This window comes from Geotrypetes seraphini, chromosome 14 (genome assembly GCF_902459505.1).
Source record: "Geotrypetes seraphini chromosome 14, aGeoSer1.1, whole genome shotgun sequence".
Classification (NCBI taxonomy): domain Eukaryota; kingdom Metazoa; phylum Chordata; class Amphibia; order Gymnophiona; family Dermophiidae; genus Geotrypetes; species Geotrypetes seraphini.
In genome coordinates this window covers 10,787,053-10,810,172 of record NC_047097.1, presented here as the reverse complement: position 1 = coordinate 10,810,172, position 23,120 = coordinate 10,787,053, and the positions used below count along the sequence as shown (strand labels likewise).

The 23,120-nt window shown below is 42.0% G+C and overlaps 1 protein-coding gene across 1 annotated transcript in view; it reads left to right on the top strand.

Moving 5' to 3' along the window:
* The window catches only part of NPTN (neuroplastin), a 122,471-nt gene that overhangs the window by 5,859 nt on the left and 93,492 nt on the right, over nucleotides 1-23,120 (top strand). The window contains exons 4-5 of the mRNA XM_033920732.1: nucleotides 18,757-18,925; nucleotides 19,045-19,142. Of these exons, the coding sequence (XP_033776623.1) occupies nucleotides 18,757-18,925; nucleotides 19,045-19,142 (267 nt within the window). The remainder of the gene's footprint in view (nucleotides 1-18,756; nucleotides 18,926-19,044; nucleotides 19,143-23,120) is intronic.

Sequence of the window (23,120 nt, the reverse complement as noted above, 5' to 3'; positions counted from 1 at the left end):
TGATGTATAGCAGGGCATGACAAATCCCAGGAATCAAGTTGCCATGGCACCTAGAAATTGATCCCTGGTGCCCAGGATTTAATACTCTTCCCCCCTCCCCCGACACACACACACACACTTTTTCTTTATTTCACAGCACTACCTCAGAAACTGCTTCTTTCAGCTCTACACGTTGATCAAGCGCTCTGGACTGAAGCTGGATGTTGCAGGAGGTTTAGGAAGTCTTGCAGTTTCAAGTCATAAGGACTTGAAAACTGAGACTTCCCAAACCACTGCACTGCTCAACTGAAGAATAGAGAGCATGATCACTGTGCAGAGCCAAGAGCAGCAGTTTCTGAGCATAGGTGTCTCTTGCCACTCCATGTGGTCTGATTGGAGCTGGCCACAAGTTGCAGACTTGAAGAGGTCCCTCCTTCCTTTCAACAGCTGCCAGGCCTGCATGATTGAAATCTGTGGGACGAGAAGGGCTGTAATGTGCAGAAATGTCACTTTAGTTTGTTCCTGTCCCTCACTTTCTCAGATATTTCTGTCTAGACATACCACTACATGAGAGAGATGAGGTGAAAGCTGTGGGGCAGGGGTGGGGGCACGAGACTGGATAAAGATTGAGGGATGAAGTATGAGAGCATATGGGAATGGAGGCAGTAGCTCAGACTATGTTGATATGTGAAACAGAGGCAATTGTCTCTTAGCTTCACCTGTCATCAAACAATTGCTTTCATACACAAATTTGGTTAAAGAGCTTGAAGAGACCAAGCCGCAGTGCCTGCCAGAAAACAGACTTAGAGGGGCCGCCCACTTGGGCTTTGGCTTTGCCCATTCATGTTTTTGGGAGAGCAAGCATTATAGGTCTGGTCGTCAGCAGTTTGGCCAGAGGAACCGCTTGGCAATAAGCAGTTTTCCTTTTGGACAGACAAAAGGGTGGGAGGGCAATCAAGGAAGCCTGTCATCCCTTCCCTTCCCACAGCTCACAATGAGATGAGGCTGATTCACTCCTCCTCTCTTTCAGTGGGAGGCCAGCTGTTACATTTTGTGGAGGAGTGGGCCGCAATTACGTCAGACCAGTGGGTCTTAGGGATCCTCAGAGAGGGGATCCAGCTAGAGGTCTCTCACCCGTTCGCTCCTCTTCTTAGAGTCTCATGGATGAAGAGGCGCCTCTGAGTCACCCTTCAAGAGACCATCCGGTCCCTGCTTGCTCTGCAGGCTGTCATGCCACTTCCCCCAGAGGAGAGGGGCTTGGGTGCTACTCGATTTACTTTGTGGTGCCCAAGAATTGGAGGCGACCTTTGTCCAGTGTTGGATCTCAAGGGCCTCAATTGCTGTTTCTGAATTTCGCATGGAGACCTTGCATTCCATGATCGCTTCTGTCTGGCTAGGGGAGTTTCTTTCTGCCCTGGATCTCAAAGAGGTGTACTTTCACATTTTGATTTGTCCGCCTCATCAAGGGTTTCTGCAGTTCACAATTCTGAGTCAGCATTCCAGTTCAGGTCTCTGCCTTTTGGGCTTCCTGCGGTCCCAAGGACGTTTTCCAAGGTGATAGTGGTCGTAGCAACCTTTTTGCATCATCAGGGGTTCAGAGTTCATCTTTACCTGGATGCCAACAGCGTGCCAGATTTTAAGGGTAAATGGGATGCCCATGTGGGATCCTTAAGAGGGTGGAGTTAAGGATGGGTCATTAGGAGAGAGATCTCCAGGAGAGCAGACTCAGGGGGGTGGGTCTGTGAAGTGGGCAGACTTGATGGGCTATGGCCCTTATCTGCCGTCATTTTTCTATGTTTCTATGATTGTTTGATCCAGGCTTCATCCTTCCAGGAGGGTCAAGATGCTAAGAGTAGTTCAGCCTCTGCAGCCCTTGGGCTGTGTGATCAATTTTGAAAAGAGCATACTGGTCTTCTCTCAAAGGTTAGAGTATCTAGAAGTCCTGTTAAGACATGCTCCAGGAAAGGATTTTTCTTTCTGAGCGCAGGCGGGAGACATCTTGGCCAATCAATCTCTTGGAACACAGGACTGAAGGATATCTTGTATCAATTGGCAGTCAGGGTGTTCTCGGACAGCACCACAGTGGTCGTATATGTCAACAAATGGGGGGACTCGTAGCCAGGGGCTGGCGATCGAGGCAGCCCTCCTCATGTCCTGGGCAGCAAAGAGGCATCTGCTGTGCTTATCAGTGGCCCACATTGCAAGATTATTGTATGTACAGGTGGACTTTCTCAGTTGCAACGCCCTGGATCCAGGGGAATGGGAGCTGTCAAAACAGATCTTCCAGCTGATAGTGCAGCACTGGGGTCATTTGGGTTTCAACCTGATGGCTACCAGTTGCAACACCAAGGTGAATTCCTTCTTCAGTTGCTGGAAGGAGCCAGGCAGTCAGGGTGTGGATGCTCTTCTTTTGCCTTGGTTGATAGTGTCTCTGCTGTACATGTTTCTCCCATGTCCGATTGTAGGCTGTGTGCTGAGGAGGGTGGCGCTACACCCCAACAATGGATACTGGGTCCTAGTTATAGGTGGCAGTGTCTCTGATGTCAATTCAATATTTCATCATGTATTTCATAACAATATCTATTGGAGTTATAGGTGACTAGGGGGAAACTTAAAATTTCAGAGTATTCCTCCTGAGTGGATTTTCCATATACAGTACTCCCCCGAAATTCGCGAGGGTTCCGTTCCAGAAATACCCGCAAATTTTGAAAAACTGCAAATGCAGTTTAAGGGGCTGATCGGAGGCAGGAGAGGGTAGCTGGGGCGCCGGCAGGTGCTGAAAATCATTTTGCAGTATTTTCCGACCTCCACTTCCTGGTACTAAAGTCAGGCTACACCAATCAGGAGCTGCTTTGACAGGCCAGATAGTGTGTCAAAGTAGCTCCTGATTGGTGTAACCATAACTTTAGTACAAGGAAGTGGCGGTCGGAAAATACCGCCAATTACTGAGTCCGTGATTTGCGAACCGCGAATTCGCAGGGGTTTACTGTACTCCAGCTGTTTGTTTGCAAAGTTTTTATTTTTAATCAGGACTCCAGTCGCAGATTTCAAATCCTTTTTACCTTAGATTCCGTAGAGCTCAAAGACCTAGTGTGCTTGTTAAGTGTTCGAACTTGAGCCTCTGTATTTTGGGTAATAACATTAAAGTTAACCCACCTGTTTAGAGGATTAAAGGAGGAATTCAGTATCTTAGTGACTTTTATGTGTTTTTGCAGCTCACTCAGAGCTCCTAATTTGCTGGCTCCCATCTGCTGAATTTGAAATGTGCTGCAAACTTTGTGTCTCGGCAGAGGAAAGAGGATACTAACGGAGAAATTCCCTTAAAATGGCTTAGGAGACTTGACCCTTTCTCCCCTACGCTCTCCTCTGGTAAACAGTTCTGGGTTGAGTGAAGTTGTGTGCTAGACAAGGGTTTAGGGAAGTCTCATCACTGTTGCTGAGAGATGACTCATGCGGCAAGGCTGAAGAATTCAATAAATCAGGCCTGTCTCACATCTCAAACTGCTCCAAAGTAGGCTGTTTCGACAGCAGAATACCAGCCAGCAGCAAAAGAGGCCACATTTCTCTTCCTCCTCATCTGGAAAAGTGAGTTAGAGCTGTGAAGGGACAGGTTACCAGATAAAATCAGGAGCAACAGAGTGTCTCCTCATGGTGCCATCTTGTCTTTCGCTGTGTTGGTCAGAATATCTGTTAATCCAACTAGGAGATGAACCAGTTTGGCTGCTTGTGGTCTACAGAGCACATTGTGACAACGCATCATATGTGCAGGAACTGAAACTGATTCCAGAGGTAATCTGTGCTTCCCTAGGTTAGGGATTATGTGATACTTTAACCTACATATTGTAACTCCAAACACCACCACTACTGTTTTCTTTGACACAATGGTAGCACTAGGATTCACACTGGTGATCAAATTTTCAGTCCTTGAAAAGGGACACACACTACACTTGGTATTTTGCAAATGAGTAAAATCCTTGAACACAGGACTAATTTGTTTTGAGATAACACCGCTATCATGGGCAGATAATATTCTAATAACATTTTCTGTAAAGGATAGTGTAAACAGATTGGTCCTACCAGAGATTGGAAGGAAATTTGAGACATGAGAAGTATGATTACTGAGTTACCTCGTCTATCCCATGTGATTGAAATGAAGACTGCAGTATCAGCATAAATTGACATCAGGAATTTACCTTAGTAAAAATGGCCACATGAAAGAAAATCCTGTGTCCTCTGCATAAACGCTCCCCTTGGTTCTCCCCAGAACAGGACCTTAAGCATGAAGGATGTAAATTGGAAAGGAAATGGCACAGATCTCATCAAGTCAAGGGCAGGCTCAGCTGTAGAAAACACAATGTAATGGAAGAGAGGTACAAAATAATTGACTATGCAAGACCAAGAAAACAGAGGATGGAGAAGCAATATTAAATTTGTAAGCCTACCAGGGCACATAAAGAATCGGGAGCTGGTAGAGAGATGACCACCTGAAATCCAGGGAATGTACCCAGCAGGTTTCAAGTTTATTAAAATCTTGATATACAGTAACATCCTATAGACTTAATGAGTGTTTTATAATCATTAAAGACAGATTAAAAGAGAGTGGTGGAAAACTGGAACGCTCTTCTGGAGGCTGTCATAGGGGAAAACACCTTCCAGAGATTCAAGACGAAAGACAAGTTCCTGTGGAACTAGAACGTACGCAGGTAGGGATGGTTTCGGTTAGGGCGCTGGTCTTTGACCTGGGAGCCACCGTGGGAGCGGACTGCTGGGCACGATGGACCACTGGTCTGACCCAGCAGCGGCAATTCTTATGTTCTTATACTAAAATAGAGTGAAATGAAAGAGAATAGAGAGGAACTCCATTTTAGATAGTGTAGTACTAGAGAAATAGAAAGAGATTGGAGAAAAGATGCAAGTATTTTCCCAAATGGCACTCAGTGGTCCCCAGGCCTAAAGTGGTATTTGATCTAAGATCCAAAAGTGTCTCAAAAGAGGAAAGTTTTAAGAGCAGAGCAGAAGATTGGGTGAGATGGTACAGACTATTCCATAAGTTGGACCTACAATGCTGAAAGCCGTATTATGAATAGAATAAAAGCAAACTTGACAAAAAGATAATGAGAGAGCTGGATTTAGAAGACCTTAATGGACCTGGAAGTAACTTATGGAGTCAGATAGCGAGAGAGATAGGAAAGGATATCTGAAAGTGGGTTTTGTGAACCACCACAAGAATTCTAAAAGTGATACGATGAGTATTGGGCAGCCACTGTTCCTCACGCAAAAGAGGTGTGACATGATCAGGGTTTTTTTTTTTTTTTTGCCAGTTAACCTTATTGCCGTATTCTGCACCAATTGAAGACATTTGAGTTCTGAGAGTTTAGAACCATGAAGAATGATGTTACAGTAATCTAAATTAGTAATGACCTGTGCATGAATGAATATCCAAAGTACTTCTTTAATGAAGAGGTGGTATACTGTAAAAATCATTTTAAGTTTGAAAAAAGATTGTTGAACTATATTAGCGATGTGTGAATGATGAGATTGAAGTAAAAAATGACTCCCAAATTTTTTTAGAGTAAATTCAAAATGAAATGGAGAACTTGCAATAGAAATGAGAAGGTCAAGTCTAAGTCAAGTAGTAGTATGGAGAGAAGTGGTGTAGGTGATTGTGACCTATTCTATTGAGGATATTGAATACACCAAGGAAAATAAAGATAATGTAACTAATATAAAAAACAGAAGCCTGATGTGACTTTTTTATGGTGAAAGTGAAAGCAGAAGAGCTCTAGCACCTTACAAAACGGTATACAAGAAATAAAATTACAAATGAGTGACAATAACAAGAATGGCATGTTCTTGAATTTACTTTCATCATTACAGATGATACCAATGTGGATGTGCAGATAGGAGGACAGGATAATCCTCAGGTATATAAAACTCAATAAATAAAGTTTAGTAATGCTAAGATGGGTTATGTTAAATTGATACTAGGTAAAGAGAAAGAGGGAGTGAGTTTACCTGATATACATAGAAACATGATGGCAGATAAAGGCCAAATGGCCCATCTAGTCTGCTCAGCCACAGTAACCATTATCTCTTTCTCTGTCTGAGAGATCCCACATGCCTATCCCAGGCCCTCTTGAATTCATACACAGTCTCTGCTTCCACCACCTCTTCCGGGATACTGTTCCACGCATTTACCAACCTTTCTGTAAAAAAGTATTTCCTCTGATTACTCCAGAGTCTTTAACCTCTTAACTTCATCCTATGCCCTCACATTGCAGAGTTTCCTTTCAAATGAAAGAGACTCAACTCATGCACATTTATATTACGTAGGTTTATATAATGGTTGTTCTCTAATAAGGTGGACACAAACTGCATATAGGAAGGCATAGTATTCACTGGAAGGACTGCTGGGAGGGTTGGAATGATCCGTATGGGCTTTTAAATGTATAGCAATTGGGGACTAGTCAACAGAAGGGCTTGGGCTAATGGTGAGCTTCCTAAATCTTTTTGAAAAGCTTGGGACTTGAGAGATGCAGCGTGGTGTTCTCATTCATTCAGATTGTGGGAAATCTGAAGTTTCCAGCAGGGATGGGTAGATTGTAGTACTGGGAATGGGGTGAGAAAGATTTTAAATATTTAGGGCAGCTAATGGGGGCTACGAAAGGGAGCTACATCATACAATTCCTTCAAAAACTGCATTGGCTACAAGGTCAAATTTAAAACTCTCATTTTAAGGCCCCCACACAAATGGACCAGAGTGCCTGAAGAATAATTTAGTCCTGTACATACCTTTGAGGCCTCTTAAATTCCTCTCATACTAACAGTACTTTTGTCAAGGAAATCATACAAATTTGAGACCCACTAATGGAACCTTCTCAGGAGTATCCCCAACACTTTGGAACTCAACTCCCACAGGGGCTATGCCTAACTCAGCAGGTGAAAGAGTCTCTCTTCTTAAATGTCTTTGATGGATTTGGCAACTTAATCGTTTTCATTCTGCTTCTAGAAACATAGAAACATGATGGCAGATAAAGGCCAAATGGCCCATCTAGTCTGCCCATCTGCAGTAACCATTGTCTTCTGGGAGACTGTTCCACGCATCTACCACCCTTTCTGTAAAAAAAAAGTATTTCCTTAGATTATTCTCATTGCAGAGTTTCCTTTCTGGACAAGTTTGCTGTACACTCTGTAACTGAGATCAGTTTCTTGTACATTATTGAACTGTACATACAATTTGCCTTCAGTCTAGTCACCCATTTAGCCCAGTGCTTTGTTTTACCCATCTTGTCTATCTCCAAACTGCACTTATTCTTTCAGCTACCTATTTACCGTAGATGTTCCATTGTATTGTGTTAAAATTGTGAGCATTACATCAATTAGGTGAGCATTCTAATATGTTGCTAATTAAGGTGCTTCATTTGTATTGTGCTAATGTCATATACAGTATCATATATTTTACAAGAATGTTCTAGTGTGTTGCCTGTGATGGTGTATCATTTTGTATTCTGTTGAAATTTTTCATAGTTCTGTTATATGAATGTTTTACTGTGCTGTTTTAAGGTATGCATTGCTGACTCTGTATCAGTATTGCTATTATTAGAATTTAATCTATCTACAAGTTTACTTAGTGTTGTTTTTTTTTGTGCTATGCTGATAATAAATACAATGTAGGCTGTTTTTCACCTGTATCTGTTTGTACGGTACCTTAGTCGAATCTCTTCATAAAGGCGTTTAAGAAATCCAAATAAATGAATTCTTTAAAGAAAAAGTGGTCATGTTCACCTGCTTCTCGTTCTCTTCCCCTTTCGAGTCTAAGATAAGAACTGGGATTATAATGAGCATTAGATGTAGCTAGGCAGGAAGAAGACAAAATACTCAATAAATTATGAAATTAATCCTTAAGCATATTAAGAAAAGAATTAAATCTCAAATCATTGTAGCACTTGATTTCTAAAACCTCATCTTTATTATAACAGCACTTGATTTCCCTTGGCTGAGGCTGCATTAATGGATTTAATTTCCTTGTTTTTATGATCCTGAATCTCAAGTTGGCACTTTTTAATTAAGGCGGCGTAAGTTGCAAATTTAGATGACATATCCCAGAGAATTTGCATAACTATGTCAAACGATTAAGGCATTTTTTAAAAATCCAAGAAATAAGCCTCTACAGTTCTAAATAAGAGGCTTTTCCTATTTGGGGGTAGATGGATTCCCACTCTGCTCTTTCTCTCCCAGGGAACAGATAGCCTTGATACCACCATTTGAAGTGAATTTTGATCTGTTGAGGAGGAAGAGGAACCCACATCTAAACCTTCCTTACCATCCTCCTTTCCCCCAGCAATATTAGCATTCATACTCATCAGCCTAGTACAGCCAATCATCAGGACACACAACTTCAAAACGGGTCCCCTGTACCCCATAGGCTATATCTAGGCAGCAAAAATTAGAAAAGAATGGTTTTCAGCCAAACAGAGACCACATTTGTTGCATTTTATGACACTATTGAGATGGTCTTTGACAACACAGGTCTGAGCAGTGTGAGCACACCCTGAAACAGCCATGAATGTGAAACACTGGCCATCGTCAGTATGACGGGTCTTTTCTAACGCAGATAATCCTATTAGTCATTAATTTTTGAAATTTCAGTGGATTTACTTGCATGCAACAGAGCACCAATTTAATTTGTATATGAGGAGGGTTGTTTTTTTATTCCTGTGAGGGTTTTTTTACCCTGCTATACCTGTCCCTAGGGTGGAGGTTGGGATCTGGAGCATTTTCCTCCTCATTTTTCATTTTATTGATTGCTCTGCTTCTTTTTGTACTTGCTTTAGTGCCTCTGTATTAGTGTTTGTGATATGTATGTACCTGTTTTGTTTTTTTATGAAAAGTAGAAGTGTGTTTAGCCATTACAGTATTTTTATGCTTTCTTTTGTATTGGTTTCTGTATAGAAATGGATACATATCACTTTTCTGTTCACTGAGGAATGAAAATCCTACAAAGCAGTTGTTGAAATAACAAACACAAGAACATAAAAATAACCATACTGGGTCAGATCAATAGTCCATCTAGTTCAATAATCCATTTTCAAGGTGGCCAATCCAGATCATAAGTACTTGGCAAAAAACCCCAAATAGTAGCAACATTCCATGCTACCAATCCAGGCCGAGCAGTGGCTTCTCCCATATCTCTCAATAGCAGACTATAGAATTTTCCTCCAGGAACTTGTCCAAACTGTTTTTAATACTAGCTATATTAACTACTTTTACCACATCCTCTGGCAATGTGTTCCAGAGTTTAACTATTCTCTGAGTGACAAATTCTACCTCAACTTTTAGCAGGTTTTTTTTGAAATTATTGTACATGTTTGAGCAAAAAAATTTATTAAATATAATTTTTTTATTCTATGGATTATGTCTAAAGTGCTACTAGTTCCTACTTTATGGAGCTTACAGTTTAGTCAAGACACAGGAAACTCAACAAGCATGTATTACAGATAAATCATTAACATTTTAAAATCAACCTGAAAATAATTAGTTTTTAAAAAAATAATTTGAATGTTGCCAGCATGGAAACATGCCAGCAGACTAAGATAACTGTTCCAGGCGTATGATGGGATAAGATGAAAGAAGCAGAGTCGGAATCAGACAGTGGAGAAGTTGGTGCAACATGCCTGATAAATGGAGTTCATGAAGAGGGCTGTAGAGGAAGATTGGCATTGAGGAGTAGAGAGCTGCATTGGAATGGATATTGCAAGAATCCCATGGAATCTATGTATCTGAAAGAAATTCATAGGATTCCCACAGGGATGGAAGAATTTGAAGTGGGATTCCCGTGGGAGTGTCGTCAAAATCTTGACTATAGAATGAGGCTTGGAATACACAGAGAGGCAATTGAAGCACCAGAATAAGGCTCGGAACATGCAGAGGGAGGCAGTTGGAGCACCAGAATTAGGTTTGACATGTTGAGAGAGGCAGCTGGAACACCAGACTGAAGCTTGGAACACTCATTGGTTGAACAGTGAATATCGTCCAAAAAAACATAGGAAGCTATTGGGTTTAGAAGGCAACCGAGGGCTGTGAGCAAGTACATAATAGAGCCAAATCCTGCAGATATGGGTGGGGCTCAAACTGATCTCAGCAGATATGGATTAGATTCCATTGGGGATGGGTAAAATTTCTGTCCTGTGCAACTTTGTAGTGCAGAGGACTGCAGAGTGGTTGTAGTGATGTTGAAAGAGGATGAATGTTTTAACTGAATTTTGAATAGATTGTAGTAGGATGGAGAACTGCAAAAAGCAGCTTTCGGTAGTCTTTGCAAATATGAGTGGATATACATTTTGGTACCATGACAAGAAGGACAGGACAGATTTTAGCAATGTTAGAGGAAGAAATGATGCATAGTTTTGAATGTTGAGAGGTATTTATGAGCTGAGGGAACTGGGATGACCGACTTCACCATCCACAGACACACAGAAAGCAGTGATGTCAGGTAAGCAGGCTGAGATTTGGAACTTTTTTTAATGAATGTTCTGGAGTTCAGAGATAGATGGGAGTCTCTAATTTTCTTTCTTATCACAGGTTTTCATGTACATAAATGATTTGGATTAACATGTTTTGAACTTTGTGAGCAGTAGTGCCAGTTGTAAAGGTCAATTTAAGGTATGCCAGGGATTTCTGGAAGTTGTGAGCATGTCTGGTTAAAATCATGTTTTATGTATTTCTGTTCTGAAGCATGCTTAAATTGGTATCTTTAAATCTGTTGAAAACTATTAGGAGATGTTCTATTATATTGGTATGTTAAAACTAAGCCTGTGGCATCCTGGGGTAAGACATTGATAGGCTCAGAAACTGTAACTACTGATACAGAGGGAGCAAAGTTGTAGTTGCCAAAGACACAGTAGCTGCATTTTATTCTCCAGGGAAGTAGTAAATGTCATTTTTGGTTCAAATATAAAGTTTAAAACCCAGTTTGATAGGTTTTATTTTTATTCCACAAAATTTTATGAACCAGTTTTACTTAAATATTTGTTGAATTCTAGGAACATAGAGGGTAGTTCTCTATAAAGTATGCCTAAATGCAGACTAAATGCCACTTACTGTATGCATGAGTGGTGTAGTGTTTAATTAAAAAGATGTACATATGGGAGGAGCATGGGAGTCCCTCACCCATCAACGAAAACATCTTATAGAGTACTGTCAGATGCATGTGTTGATTGACAATTCTAGGCATGCCCTCCCACACTTGCCATTGTAGGTGTGCTTTCTTTTTGGTGGTCTAGTGCAGTTACTGAATACTAGTGTAAACCTGCATAAGGACATCCTGATGTCGTTATAGAATTGCCACTCCCTGTGCTGCATTGGGGTGCCACAAAGGAAACAACAATTTGCAGAACTGCTGCCTACACTTTTCATTTAGCATTGTCTTCCATAAATAACCAAAGTAATATCTAGTGTATATGTAAATAAATGTGGATTATTTACCAAAATAAAATTTTTGGGGTGACTTGTATTTTTTGTAATATTTAATGGAAAATCAATAAATTAGCATGCATCAGAATGAATTGCAAAGATGCACTGTCCTGCTCTGAGGTGTTCTCCATATAGTGTCTCGATTCTGAGTATGTTTGATTCTGAAGTAGAAGTACGTCGGAATAAATCTTAACCACAGTCGTTTAGTTTGGACTAAGAGAGAACATTAAACTCTATATTTTTCAGTTAATTCTCAGGTTATATTTTACTAAAGTTATATTTATTTCTAAAGGTTCATTTCTAGGTTAAAGCTGTATCCAGACTGAACCTTGTGATGTGGTTAAATTAGCGGGGCAAAAAAGTATATAACATATCTGCTAAAATTAATATTTTGTGGTTAAAAGATATAGTGCTTGCACGATGCCACTTAATTTATAGCTTTAAGTAAAACAGTTGAAATGCTGTCAACTTTTTATATCTGTCCTCTATTGCTAAATCTTCTCTATATTTGTAGTTAAATTGAATAGCATAAGAATATCTTCATTCTTTCCGTCTCCCCTTCAGTTCTGAGGATACCCAGTAAATTGTTTCTTGAAATCTCCAAAGATTTGCCATCTTACTCAACTTATGCTGTTTACAGCGTACTGTCAGCTCCAAAAATGGAGGTCTACAGGAAGAAATGCAAGTTTATTGGAATTGCAAGCTGTGTTAATGGAATCTGGTAGACATGTTCTTTGACACAGTGTTAAAATACCAAAGCAACCTTTTTGAATGTCAAGACAACAGTGGAAAAGCCATGGAAGAATTGGGGCCCTCTGTTCTTAGATGTTAATAACTTGTAAATTTCAGTGTATATTTTCCAGGTAATTAGAGGTTCTTTGAAGGTAAAGAAACCTGTGTTTTTGTCCCACAGGTGCTATTTCTGGATACCTTTTCCAGTGGAATTAGAGGATCCAAGGCATACTTGGGGGGGGGGGGATGGGAAGGGAATGAGGGTTGAACAGAATGCCAAGCGAGTGGTGGTTTATTAATAAAACATTTATGCAAAAAAAGTGTTTATCTATACATTACGTCAATTTAAACATAAAAGCAGGAGCCAAGCAGGCATGGGGTGACTGGCATTATTGCACTTCTGCCCCCAACCAGAGGAATGTGCCTCCCCCACAGCAGTACCTCTGGTGTGCTCATCCTCTTTCATTATATCACCCTGTTTATTGCCCATATTTCCTCCTTCCTCTCCCTTGCTTTTCAATATAAACAAGAGGAGGAGAACTGCAGCCACACTATGTCCTCCTTGGCCACACTGGTTCCAAGTGCAGAATTTGAACTGTGAGTCTCTTGTTTCCCATACAGCTCAAATTCTTCAGTCTAAGCCAGTGTGGCAAAGGAGGGGGATTGAGCCAAGCATGTATGTACTCTCCCTCTCCTGCACTTTTCAGCACAAAGAGAAGAGAAGAAAGATGGAATGTATGGTTGGAGGGAGCGGTTGCACTAGGGATATCACAGGGTGGGGGAGCTGCATGCTTTGGTATGTGTACTGGGGAAGAGAGGATGACTGGACTGGGGTTGCTCAAGAGTGGTGTGCACATGTACTGGAAATACCACAGGTGGAGTGGTACAGTGAGAAGGTATGTGTATATAAGGAGGATTTACAGAAAGCTTTGGAGAGAGTGTGCATGGAGGAGGGTTGGGTTTGAGAGAGTTGTCAGTTCTGAGGGCAAGGGTTGAGAACTGGTGTGTGCCTACTGGGAGGAGATTAGGATTGAAAGAGAGCTGTGATGAGGTAGGTTGAGAGAGGAGATCTAGAAAGAGCTTGGGATGGGAGGGGGTGCAACAAATTAAAAAAAAATACAGCTAGAATACATGGGTTATGGGTGTGCTGGGTCTGACAAGGGTTTTAGATCAAGAAGGTATGTGGATGGGGGGAGGGAGTTTGTGAAAAGAGCTATAGGTGGCTCTCGGAGAGGGGAGTTGAGAGAAAGCTATGAGAAATATGTGTGCTGGAAGGGATTTGACACAGAGAGGGAGAGAAAATGGGGGGCTCTTGCTGGGTTGGAGAGAGAAAGCTGGGGATTCTTACCCTAGAGATGAGAGCAGAGAAAACTGATAGGGAAACAAGGGCCTTCATTGGGGCCTGATTATGAGAGATGACTGCAGAGTAGGGCTGTCCAAAAAAACCTAAAGTTGGAAAAACTGTGCACATTGAAGTTTTTCCCATGCATTTGATTGTACTTAATCAGAAAATAATTTTTTAAAGTCCATCCTGGGGTTGCTTCATTTTTCTCAAAATTTGCTATTATTTTTGCTTAAATGGAACAAATGTCTTGGTATTTTAGCTATAACTTTTGTTTTCACACTCGGCAATGATGCATTGATAAAGAGACATTTTATGCAAAAAATCTGGCATTTTGTTAAATGAACCTTCAATATCTGCACTTTATTGTGGAAAATAACAGAAATTTAATATACTTCGCTAATAGCTAAACACACATTCTTTGGTGTAGTCATCTACCATTGGTGTTCCAAACACTCAAGCATTCAATGTCGTCTTGAGATAGGAAGGAGTTGAACAGCATCACAGGCATTATCCTTACTATCTCAAGAAGACATTAACACTGGCTTTTACAAAGCCGTGGTAGAGGTTTTTACCACAGGCCAACGAGGTAAATGCTTCTACGCTCATAGAATTCCTAAGAGCATCGGAACATTTACCTCGCTAGCCCACAGTAGAAACCTTTACTGCAGCTTTTCTAAAAGGGGCCCTTAATGCTTGAGTATTTGGAACACCCAAAGTATATGTGTTTAGCTATTAGTGAAGTATGTTTAATTTCTGTTATTTTCCACAATAAAGTGCAGATATTAAAGGTTCATCTAATAAACATAGTAAATGGTCCTTTTTCTTAGATATATCTTGGTCAGAAACACAGAACTCTACCCAGTAGAGGTTCTATCTACTGGAGTCTCCATCAAAGCTTACTCCAGCCCATCTAAACCATCCTAACCATTGAAGCCTTCCCCAGCCTGTCCTCAACTGAATGTCCATACACAGACTGTGCAAGTCTGCCCAGTACTAGCCTTAATGCCTTCAATATATACCCATTATTTTTTGATTAGAGATCCTCTGCTAGATTTTTTTTGCATAAATGCCTTTATCAATGTTTCATTGCAAAGTGTGAAAACATAAGTTATAGCTATAATGCCAAGAAAGTTGCTCCATTGAGCAAAAATAATAGCAAATTTTAAGAAAAATGGAGCTTTAAAGTAATCAGTGGCTTTGAGCGACCCCCAGATGGGCTTTAAAATTTTTCTGATCAAGCACAATAAAATTAATGGGAAAAACATCAATTTGCATAGTTTATCCAACTTGGGTTTTTCTGGATTTGTTTGTTTTTCTTTTTTTTTTTTTTTTTTTTAAAAAAAAGGTTTAGTAAAATGTTCTCTAAGTATTTTTCAGATCTAACTCATAGCTCAGCACAATGTCAGCTGCTAACAATATAGAGCTGTAAAAACTGTGGGTTTTTTCCCCTATTTTTCCTAAATCAATCTGGCAAATATTGTATGTTTGGTGTTACAAATTTTTCCTATAAAAGTGTGTCCTTGTTAATCCCAGCTATGCTAATGGGGAACCTTTGAGTGGCACAGGAGACACCAAACAATGGAAAATTATGCTGTCATTTGATAACATGATTGCAATGTTAAATATTAGCATTTCATAGAGTCTCTGGGGTGGGATTTAGACTACTGGCTTAATTGACTCACTAAAGGAGCTATTTAATAATAAATGGGTTTTAGAGTGAAGGGGAAAGGTACTGTTCTGGCTCAAGCAAGATGTTGGGGGGGGGGGGGGAGGGAGAGAGAAAGGAACAATTGCAACATATTGCATGAGCTATGGTGTATGCTTATGCGATGGTCTGATTCGCTAATTTTTGCACCTAGATTTAATATTGGTCCTGATTGAGTGATGGACAGTACATGTATGCATGGCAGAATTTTTCATTTTGTTTTGGTTGTTTTCATTTCAAGGTGAATTCCTTGAATTAATGATAGATGAAATGTAACAATTTCAGGGTTTGGGGTGGTTTTTTTTTATTGTTATCATTAGATGACATCATGAATTTCATTTCAAATGACTTCACATTCCTAATGGACAGTGCAGAGACAAGGGCTAGAACTATTGCACGGAACAGCTTTTGCTGCTCTGCACTTGTCCCTAGCACAGGCTCTGGGGTCTCTCTTCAGGATACGGTGTGGTAATGCTGCCTTGATTATGGCTATACAGCAGGGCAAGTGCACTATGAAAACTGAAGGAAGAGAAAAATATCTGATCCAATTTCACAGTGGCTCTGACTTTGGTGGTGTTGCTACTGTAATAAAGGAAAATGCATGTAGAAGATGTGAATGTTGTGTGGGTGCAAAAAACAAGGATGTTTGGTTTTATCATTTAAAAACGGTACAGTATTTCTAGGTCAGCTCTGTTTTCTTGATAATTACTCATTGCATTGACTGCTGGGCAGTAGCTCGTCTCTTGGTTGCTATTCTGAAACTATGATGTGATGAAAAAGAAAATATTTTTTTTCTACTCCGTTCATATTTGTTTGCTTTCAGAATTTTTCATGGAGACCTTCCAAGGATTGCTTATTTGACTTTGAGAACTTTATACTAGAGAATGACACGGTGACAAAATTCATCACCGTTCCCGTCCCCGCGGATAACCGCGGGAAATAATTCCATGTCATTTTCTAGTGTCTGTTCAACCTCGGTCCTTCTACACCAGCATTCTTCAAAGCAAAGCTTGCGGGTCAGTGGTTGTGCCCAATTATACTCTGATTCTTCCTTCTCTCCTTAAAGAATGACATGAAGATGGTTTCCCGCGGTTATCCGCGGGGACGGGAACGGTGATGAGTTTTGTCACCGTGTCATTCTCTACTTTATACCAGTACATTTTCACATTCCTCTGTTTCACATTTATGTCGTTTTAGTACAAGTTTGGCCGCTTATTGACATGTCTGCCATGTCATTGTTCACTTTTGCTTTTCATGATCAAATGATGTAAAGAGTTTTTCTTCCTATATTTTGTCAACCTGTGATAACTTTTTCTCTTGGCCGTCTTCCTCCTTCATGTTGCACCTTTTTACACAGCAGGCTAAGTTTTGTGTTTTGAATCCTGTATAAAAGTCTTTAAATGTTTTGTGTAGATTTCTTTGCAGGTTTTGATATAATTTGTTGAACCAAAGTACAGTAAGTGTTTTCCAAAAACAATATAAAGTGCGAGCTTTTGAGAACACATAGGTCTCTTCTTCAGTTCATTCTGAAAAGAGATGTATGCAGTTTCTCAATCAAGCATGATGTACAGTGTAAATCTTATGTTGGTTCAGCAAAATATATTGCAGCCTTCAAAGAATCCAGTTTTCTTCAGACATAGTAAGCCTATCAGATTTGTACTACAGAACAGAAGTTATTTGTGAAGTCAGGAGCTCCGATGACCTGGTGTACAAATTGTCTTTTGCCACAGATGTAGTCCTAACCTTGTGAATCATTTGTGTCTGGTGCCTTTTCCCTAGTAACCTTGATTTTTTCAGGCTGCCTGCAGACTTCATCCTATTGATCTTCTGATTTTATCGTGATTCAGTAGGATTTCTTTTCTTTTCTTTTTTTTTTTAACCTATTGTGTACCCCTGGCATGCACAGTGTGTAGAGTACACAGAACGTGCCATTCTATTCTGTTTATTTTTCTTGATGATGTGTTTGACTACATAGATACAGTTTAATTTTTATAATTGTTTTGCTAATGAATTTTTCCTAGTGATGACAAATGTAATAGGTTATATGCCAGTTTATTCTGAATTCTATTATAATTTCAACTGTAAATTTTAGATTGCTTATTATTCATTCCAATGATGAAAATTGAAATACTTGACTGTAAGTATTTGATGTATAAGATTTAGAACAACACTGCTTAAATTACTAGTTGCAAGTAGTTTTTACTCTTCAGTGACAATGACTGACAAAAATTGGAATGTGTTCTTAATGTTTGGTGTAAATCACCCATTGGTAACCTGGTGTCATAGGTAAGAGATAACGCAAGATTATTGAGGATCATTTAATCAGAAAACTGATAGAAAAATTAATTTGAATTATACTTTGAGTAGTTTTGACCTGGGAGCCATGAACCAAACATTACATGTGATGCTGTGACTTAAATGGCTGATTTACTAAGCCTTTTTTTATTTAAAAAAAGAGAAACACTTTAATGATTCAGTTCCTCTTGTATGTTAGAAAAATGTTTCTCAACAGCTCCAATAGCCATCACTGAATAAAATTAACTAAAATTTCCTGATATTTCATAAGTCATATGAACTATTGGTAATTAAAACAGCTCTGAAATTCTAAAGCCCATGCTGGCAAATTTTGCCCCAAAATGCAAATTTTATTCTAAACTAGCATTTTACATACCTTTGCAACTTTTGTACACCATAGTTGATCTTGTTGCAATGCGTAATATGGTTATGGTAGCCGTATCGATAGAAATGCTATCAGGGCTTGTGAGGTGGGGAATGACCCTCATTTTACATCCTTGGTGCAGATGGTTGAAGTAATACACTCATCTGTAGACTTGGGGTGGACCAATCCCATTTCTTCTGTTGCTGTATCACCCAAAATAATTAGAGCTAAAAGATTAAATCCGCCACATAAAATAGTAAATTCCTTTTCTTCCAAACGCTTGATGGCATTTAAATTGTAATTCAAAGATTTAGTCTGGTTAGCAATTTATTTTTGTTCTTACTGCCATTTTCTTCGCTTGTGCTTTTAACAAAGGCATTCAAATATCCAAACAGGATTGGCCTCTCCTGCTGAGCTCCATTAACAATCTAAAGTTGTAAACAAAGGTCGGCCATTTCACTGAGGTATCTGAGCTCCTTTAAGACAATTTAAAATTTAAGAAAATTAAGACATTACTAAAATATAAAAGCTTAGGGTGACTAAATTTTTCTTCTGAATATTTTTTCTTCCTATATTATCATTAAAGGAAATGATTCCTTTAATGCACCTCCCAGGTGTAAGTATATTATATTTGAGTACTTTTTATCTGCATAAAGCTTTAGATGGTAAGGGGCTAACTGTTTGACACACCCGTATTCTGTGAAATATGTCTGTGTGTTTTGCCTTAACACTGTGTTGGTTTCATTCTATCTCTAGAACAGATAAGTGTGTTTGGGTGTACTCTGGCTCTGCTTTATGTACAAGCTCCACCGCAGGCTGGCTTTGTTCCAGATTTAAAATTTTGTATTGTGCATTTTGTTTCAGAACCTAGGATTAATGCAAGTGAAGACGTGATCCTTCAACCACTTGGTGGCACTATAATTCTTCAGTGTAACCTGACCACTAATCCCAGCCCTCTCAACTCCAGCTATTGGGAAAAGAATGGGGAAGAGATTTCTGGCAGTAGGAAAAATGCCATGAGCACTGAACACAAGTAAGCTATCGGTTTTGTAGTGGGAATAGTAGTGGACATCCTTAGAATATGTTTTTTGGTACATTTCTAATGCATCCCATCCATGTACATACTGATCAGCTTTGATCTCAAATCTACAGGATTTCAAAAGCCAAAACAGATGACTCAGGAGAGTACGTTTGTGTGTTTACCTTTCTTACTTTCCACCCTTCAGCCAATGCCACCATTGAAGTAAAAGGTATGATGAGAATTAACTTTTATTTTTTTTTTAGATAACATTTTTAGATAATATTTTTTAGATAACATTTGAAGTAAAAGGTATGATGAGAATTAACTTTTATTTTTTTTTTAGATAACATTTTTTTTTTTTTTTTAGATAACATTTAGATAACATTTTTATCCTGTGTAAGTATATGCTTGATGGGCAGTATATTTAATGCAAACTACCGTATTTTCACGCATATAACGCGCGCGTTATACGTGTTTTTACAAACCGTGCATAACCTTGCGCGGGATATGCGTGAGCGCATTGTACAAAATTTTTTTTACATAGTTCCCCCCCCCCGACGTCCGATTCACCCTCACCGCAGGACTGCTCGCACCCCCACCCCGAAGGACCGCTCGCACGCACCCGCACCCCCACCCCGAAGGACCGCTCGCACGCACTCCCACCTGCACCCGCACCCCCACCCTGAAGGACAGGGCAGGAGGGATCCCAGGCCCTCCTGCCTTCGACGCAAGCCCCCCTCCCCCCAACGACCGCCCCCCCCAAGAATCTCCGCCCGCCCCCCCAGCCGACCCGCGACCCTCCTGGCCGACCCCCACGACACCCCCACCCCCCTTCCCCGTACCTTTGTGTAGTTGGCCAGACAGACGGGAGTCAAACTCGCCTGTCCGGCAGGCAGCCAACAACAGAATGAGGCCGGATTGGCCCATCTGTCATAAAGCTCCGCCTACTGGTGGGGCCTAGGGCGCTTGGGCCTATCAGAATAGGCCCGGAAGCCTTAAGTCCCACCTGGGGGCGGGGCCTGAGGCACATGGGCCCAACCCGACCATGTGCCCAAGGCCCCGCCCCCAGGAGGGACCTAAGGCTCCCGGGCCTATTCTGATTGGCCTAGGCGACTTAGGCCCCACCAGTAGGCGGAGCTTTGGGACAGATGGGCCAATCCGGCCTCATTCCGTCGTTGGCTGCCTGCCGGACAGGCGGGTTTGGCTCCCGTCTGTCTGGCCAACTACACAAAGGTACGGGGAAGGGGGGTGGGGGTGTCGTGGGGTCGGCCAGGGGGGGTCGCGGGTCGGCTGGGGGGGCGGTCGGAGGTTCTAGGGGGGGCGGTCGTTGGGGGGAGGGGGGTTTGCGTCGAGGGCAGGAGGGCCTTGTAATGTAGTGCGGGGTGGGGGTAGGGGGTCGCCGTGGCCAGGAGGGTTTGGGCTCCCTCCTGGCCCGAACAACTAGCGGGGGGGGGGGGTGTCGCCAGGGCCAGGAGGACTTGGCCTCCCTCCTGGCCCGATATTGTGGGGGAGTTGGGGAGTCGGCGGGGCAAGAGGGCTTGAGCTCCCTCTTGCACCGATCGCATCGGGGGTGCCGCGGTTGGCTGGGGCAAGAGGGCTTGAGCTCCCTCTTACCCCGATCGTGTCGGAGAGTCGGGACCGCCAAGAGGAAGCAGCAGGACACCGGTAGGAGCTTCTACATGATGGGGGGGGTCGGGAGGCTGTGGGGGTGCGAGCGGTCCTTCAGGGTGGGGGTGCGGGTGGGAGTACGTGCGAGCGGTCCTTCGGGGTGGGGGGTGAATCGGACGTTGGGGGGGGCATCAGGCTTTCAGGGTGGGGACAGGACTTCAAGGGGGAGAGGAGAGTCGGGGCGGGCGAAAGGAGAGTCGGGGTGGCCAGAGGAGAATCGGGGCGGGCGAAAGGAGAGTCGGGCGGCGACGGGAGAGTCAGGCAGCATGCGCGGTATACGTGTGCGTGGTATATAAAAATTTCTGTACATAAATTTGTGTTTTTCGCACGCTATACCCGTGTGCGTGTTTTACACGGGTGCGCGTTATCTACGTGAAAATACGGTACTGGTATCTTCTTTATTTTTTTCTGAACATCAAAAGCAAAGTGTTCATATTAGAAAAGAAAATTCTGGGGCTGGCTTAGAGCCTCTGTCATGAAAAGAACCTGGATTTGATTCCTGGGTCAGTTCTTCCAGTCTTTGGGCCAGTTGGAGCTGGGGATATTATGAAACCAACATTCATATCTGTGGCGGGAAGAGAGATGGGAATGAATCCCTGATATAACAGTTTCAACATTTATCACCCCTTTTATGAAGTCGCGTTAGGGTTTTTTTTATTGCTGGCCATGGCAGTAAAAGCTCTAATGCTCAAAGAATTCCTTTAAGTGTTAGAAATTTTACCGCCACGGCCAGTAATAAAAAAAATCAGGGATGGAAGGTGTCTCTAAATGTGAATTTTGTGAGCTTCTGATGTTAGGGACAAGGTCCCCCATCTCTAAAAGCCCCTTCCTTGAATTTGTATTGAGTCTCCATGGGCCATTTTAAAATTCAAAATTGCTATCATGATGGCCATCTTAGATTTCCCAATTTTCTTTTAAAAGCCTCACATCTGCCTCAAAATACCTCATTTTTACTTAAAAGCGGTGGGGATGGACTTCTCTGGCAGGGATACTTCAGGTTCATGCCAAATTTGTGGAGGTTGCCTGTCAAAGGGTAGTCACGATGCAGCATGTGAAGGGGGGGAGGCAGAGCTACAGGCTTTGCCTCCCCTAAGTCCTCTGAGGTGATGGGAGCCCAGGATATGTGGGTCTCGGGCCATAAATTTCAGTTGGAACTGGACAAGGAAGAGTTGGTGTTCCTGGCAAAGTGCAGTTGCATGCCGGCGGACAAGACTCAGAGGGCATCACAGGAGTGTCTAACAGGGCTCACTGGGCAACCTGGCTAGAATTTCACTCCCAAATTTATCCATATTATGAAGCCTTTTTAAGCTACAGAGGCTGGGTTAATTCATCGGGGGTGGGGCTCAGTGGGAGTGGTGCCAGGGCTGATATCTTCTAAGGAAACAGAGTCCCCTCAACAGAGCCATGTCAAGCGTCGGGAACCCAGTCATGGCAGGATTTGGATGAAAATGCATCCGAGTTCATGCCTTTGCTTTCCTGGTTTGGTTCCTCTGCTCTCAGAGATCCAGCATTTTAGTTAGGGGAGCTAGACCACAATCATGTGGCAATCCTGGATCTTGGAGTGGTCCCAACTATGTGCAGACTGTTCAGACCATCAATGTTGCAGGAAATTATCACAGAGTCCCTTCAGGAGCTGAATTTGGAGCCACCTCGGGTGCTCACTCATGAGTAGCAGAAAGGTGCAAGTGACATGCTTCCCTTCACATCTGGATATTACTAAGATGCTCATAGATCATTGGGAAGTACCTGAGGGACCCTTAACTTTTGCAAGAGCTATGACAAATCTCTATCCAGTAGACAACAAATTCCAGCAGCTATTGTCTACGCTGAAGGTGGATTCCTTGGTAGTGCAAGTTACCAAGTATACCTCCCTTCCTAGTGATGGTGGTGTGATACTGACCAGGACCACAGGATGGATTTTGTCATTAAAAGGCAATTTGAGGCTACGGTGCACAGTTTGAAGGCCACAGCAGCAGCCTCACATGTCACCTAGGCGTGCTACTCTAAACGTAAGCCGGGCTACTGATTCAGACCATAGTTCAACCCCTAAATTTCTGCTAGCAGGGGTGGATTATGTAGCAGATGCTCTTATGACCTCTTTATGATCTTGAGCAAGGTCTCAGCATACGCCATCTCTACCTGCAGAATTCTCTGGATCAGGCAATGGTTGGGAGATTTGGCCTCCAACATTGAGCAAGCTCCTGTTTAAAGTGCAATTACTCTTTGGTAAGGGTTTCAACGATCTAATGACTAGCATTGCAGATTGTAAGCCAAAGTTGCTCCCAGACAGCAGACCTCAGGCTCCAAGGGGGATCCAGGTGAGGAAATTTTCACAGCTTAAGGCGCTTTCACCAGTACTCGGGGGCTCCCTCTAGTCAGAGGGTATTTCAGGACCTGAGACAGAGATTTGGGAGTGTCAGGTACCTCAAAGCCTCCAGATCCCACCAGGCTATGGTAGCTGCTCCATGTCCCCTCCCCCACGTGGGTGTGAGGGAGTCAGGGAGGTTGTCTGAGTACTGGGAGGCTTGGGCACAGACTT